The sequence below is a fragment of the Crinia signifera genome, chromosome 4 (assembly GCF_055691185.1).
Source record: "Crinia signifera chromosome 4, ASM5569118v1, whole genome shotgun sequence".
NCBI classification, from domain to species: Eukaryota; Metazoa; Chordata; class Amphibia; order Anura; family Myobatrachidae; genus Crinia; species Crinia signifera.
In genome coordinates this window covers 333970229-333973775 of record NC_139220.1, presented here as the reverse complement: position 1 = coordinate 333973775, position 3547 = coordinate 333970229, and the positions used below count along the sequence as shown (strand labels likewise).

Below are 3547 nucleotides of genomic sequence, written 5' to 3'. Positions count from 1 at the left end.
CTCTTCATAAACCATTTTAAAAAAAATGATTTAAAAATGAGATCATTTAAGAAGAATCCTGTCCGTGTTGAATGTTCCATAGTTGAAGTTTATTTTTCATTGATAATCTTAGCTAATTCGATAATCTTAAAGTCAAGTATTTCTGAAAAAAAAAACTTATTTTCATTAAATAATATATTACTAAATTATGGTCTGAAGATGCTGTAATCATGTTTCAGAATATGTGACTTCACTCCTACTGAATCTAAAGCCCCTTTCACATTGCAGTTTTAACATGGCATATTGCCGATTTTTAACTGCTTTACAACGGTACCAGCTGCAATATGAAAGCTCCACAATCAATTTACCGGTTACAGAATACCAGTATTTTGAAACGTGTTAAAAGCAGGATCCTACACGTTCCAGAGCCGTTTTCCCTGCAGTCTGAACAGCTCAGAAACGGTATTTGCTACAAATGATAACCACACAAGGGTGATAGGTTATCCCCCTGCATGATCCCCGCCCATATTTAAAATGACATTGTAAGGCTTTCTATGGGTGAAACGGGTTGAATCTGAAGGTACAAAAACGGTATTGAAACTGCAATATACCATTTACAACATGCAATATGAAACACGTTTACAAAAACGGGTTGAAAGCAGGTTTTTGCTATGGGAAACCAGCTTTATAGACCAGGGGTAGCCAAACCTGTCCTCGAGATCTACCAACAGTTCATGTTTTTCAGGCAACCTGTGGAATGAATGCAGCAGGTTTGAAAATAATATGACAGTTGGTAATGACTGCAGCTGAGCACCAGCTAGGGGATCTTGAAAACATGGACCGTTGGTAGATCTCGAGGACCGGTTTGGCCACCCCTGTTATAGACTTTCCCTTCAAAGATCTATGGATTACGCATCATGGACACAATTATTTTGTCCAGCCAGTCATCTAGTTTGAATTTGTCCAATACCATATTGGAGTCAGGACAATAATGGGGTTATTATTTTAATCACTAATTTTCCTAGTTTCATTTTTTTTTTTTTTTTTTTATATTTGTATGAAATTTCATTTATTGTTTATAATTTATTTATTTTTAAAAATGCTTTTTTCTTGAAAAATGTGTCCACTTATCCTCCTCATATACACATTTAATGTAAGTTCACCTCTATCACTCTGTAAGATGCAATTACCAAGACTAGGGCAATAGTAAACAAATTGTAATTCTGAAGATATATTTTGTTAAATTAATTACTTAGCAAACCATTGGTCAGTATTTTTTTTCTTTCATATCTGTATTTGATTTGCCATTGTGCATAAGACTATATATATTTCATTGTATAGACTGCTATCAACACTATGTGGCCTGTGAGAATTTCAATATTTTATCTAATTTAACTTTAATAAGATTTTTCAGATATGAGCTACAGTAACACATGTATAAATTCACTAAAGTTTTTAAGATGGACTTAAAAGGTATCCACAATATGACACAGTTTGTATAATGGTTTCATGTTGCATTTAGTATTATTTTGAGAGGATCTTGAGAAGTTTCTTATTCTTAAAAAGTTGCATATTTCTCCAATCTACAGTAGAGAGAGAGAGAGAGAGAGAGAGAGAGAGAGAGAGAGAAAGAGAAAGAGAGAGAGAGAGAGAGAAAGAGAGTGATATGGACGTCATGAACAAGACTCATGTAAAGTCCTTTGTATTTTCTGGACTCACTGATAATGATAAACTTGCCCTGTTCCTCTTCATACTCTTCTCACACATTTATATGGTGACCCTTCTGGCAAATGTTGGCATGCTGGTAATTATCTATAGCAGCACAACCCTCCATACCCCGATGTACTTCTTCCTGAGCTACCTCTCTCTGTTGGACATATGTTTTTCATCAGTTATAACTCCTAAGATGATGAAGGACCTCATTTCTGTAAGTAAGACCATCTCATTCAATGGCTGTGTCCTACAGTTTTATTTTCTTTCTGCCTTAGGATCTACTGAGGGATTTCTTCTCTCCAACATGGCCTATGACCGATATGCTGCTATCTGCCACCCGCTCCACTATGTGTCCATAATGACTAAGAACAAATGTCTATCTCTTGTCCTCCTTGTCACCTCCGGTGGCTTTCTTCAGTCTTTAGTGGAAACCAGTTGTGTGTTCAGTCTCAATTTCTGCAGGTCAAACCTTATAGACCATTTCTATTGTCACACGCCTTCACTACTCAGACTGTCCTGCTCTGACACTTTCACCTGTGACATGGTAACTGTGTATTTAGTTGGTGCTCTTGGCGCAGGTTGTTTGATGATTATCCTGGTCTCCTATGTGCTTATTATTTCTTCCATTCTACGTATTAAATCTGCTGAGGGCCGTCAGAAAGCATTCAGCACCTGCTCCTCACATCTCATGTGCGTCAGCATCTTGTTTGGGGCAGTTATGTTATCTTACCTGCGCTCTCCTTCCAGTGACTTTGAGAAACTAGACAAAGTTGCCTCTGTCCTTTTTACAATGGTGATTCCAATGCTGAACCCACTGATATACAGCCTGAGGAACCAGCAGGTGAAACGGATTGTTATGCAGGCAGTGCATTATAATCACTGTAGCTATCCCTTATTCAAAAAATAGTGTTCCTGCTAGAGCGTTATTACTCACACTCATGCCAATAAAATACAAATATATAGCTCAAACCTCCTAGCATTTGAGATGAGATATTTTATGGCCAAGCCAGTTCCAATATAAGCCAGTTGACTTGAATGCTGAAAGTACTGGAAAGCTACAAAGTACAACATGTACAGATGGAGCTGTTGTCAGCCAGCCTGCGCGATCGCCAGATTGCATGTGCTGGTGCAGGCTGGTAGATGGCAGACTGGCTGACTGGGATACGCTAGTGTCTCACTCGTTCGAGCGTCCACGTCAGCAAAACGGCGGGCAGCGGTGATCATCGGCTTCCCTGCCCATCTCCACTTAAGGGAGATGGGCAGGCTGACTGCTGATGGGCAGGGAGTGGGGAGACGGATGGAGGGCCTGAGCGTCTCGTGTGAGCATCCCCCTTCTGTCAGAGGATGGCGGATGGCCTGTGTGGCAATTGGCGATAGAATCAATGAGAGCTACTCCATCTGTAGCAGAACAATATGCTGGTGTCTGAAGTGCAAATAAAAAATGGGATTGCAGCCGAGTAAGATGAGACAGCATAGCAGGACGGGTCCCAGATAATGGTGTGCTATGTACCAGAAAAGATTACACCATGGGGGTTATTCTGGTTGACGCGCTTAGATGGGAGTTTGCACCCTTGCAAGTCCATCAGTACCACGGCATGTCACCCCCCGCCTACTCCCGCAATGTTGGGTGTGTGCACCCAGCGAACAGTCTGTTCGCAATGGCTGCACGCACGCTGCCTCTGCACATGAGTAGAAATGCATCTGGGCATATGCCCAACATCGGCCCTGTGAGAATGAAGGGGAGCTTGCAAACAGACCAGAATAAGGTACTATCTGTATGTTAATAAAGTAGGGAGGAGCAGTATAGGGGTCGGCAGCTGTGGCAGCACATAACGCATAGATTAATCAATTACAT

General features: G+C 40.7%; 1 protein-coding gene across 1 annotated transcript; it reads left to right on the top strand.

The window, feature by feature from the left end:
* Nucleotides 1–1645: 1645 nt before the first annotated feature.
* On the top strand, nt 1646–2599 carry LOC146073491 (olfactory receptor 5J3-like). The gene has a single exon (XM_083180671.1). It carries the CDS (start codon nt 1646–1648, stop codon nt 2597–2599), a length of 954 nt encoding a protein of 317 aa, XP_083036797.1.
* The last annotated feature ends 948 nt before the right edge of the window (nt 2600–3547 follow it).

Coding starts and splice junctions, on each gene's coding strand:
- LOC146073491 (XM_083180671.1), top strand. CDS start 1,646: ATGGACGTCATGAACAAGACTCATGTAAAGTCCTTTGTATTTTCTGGA.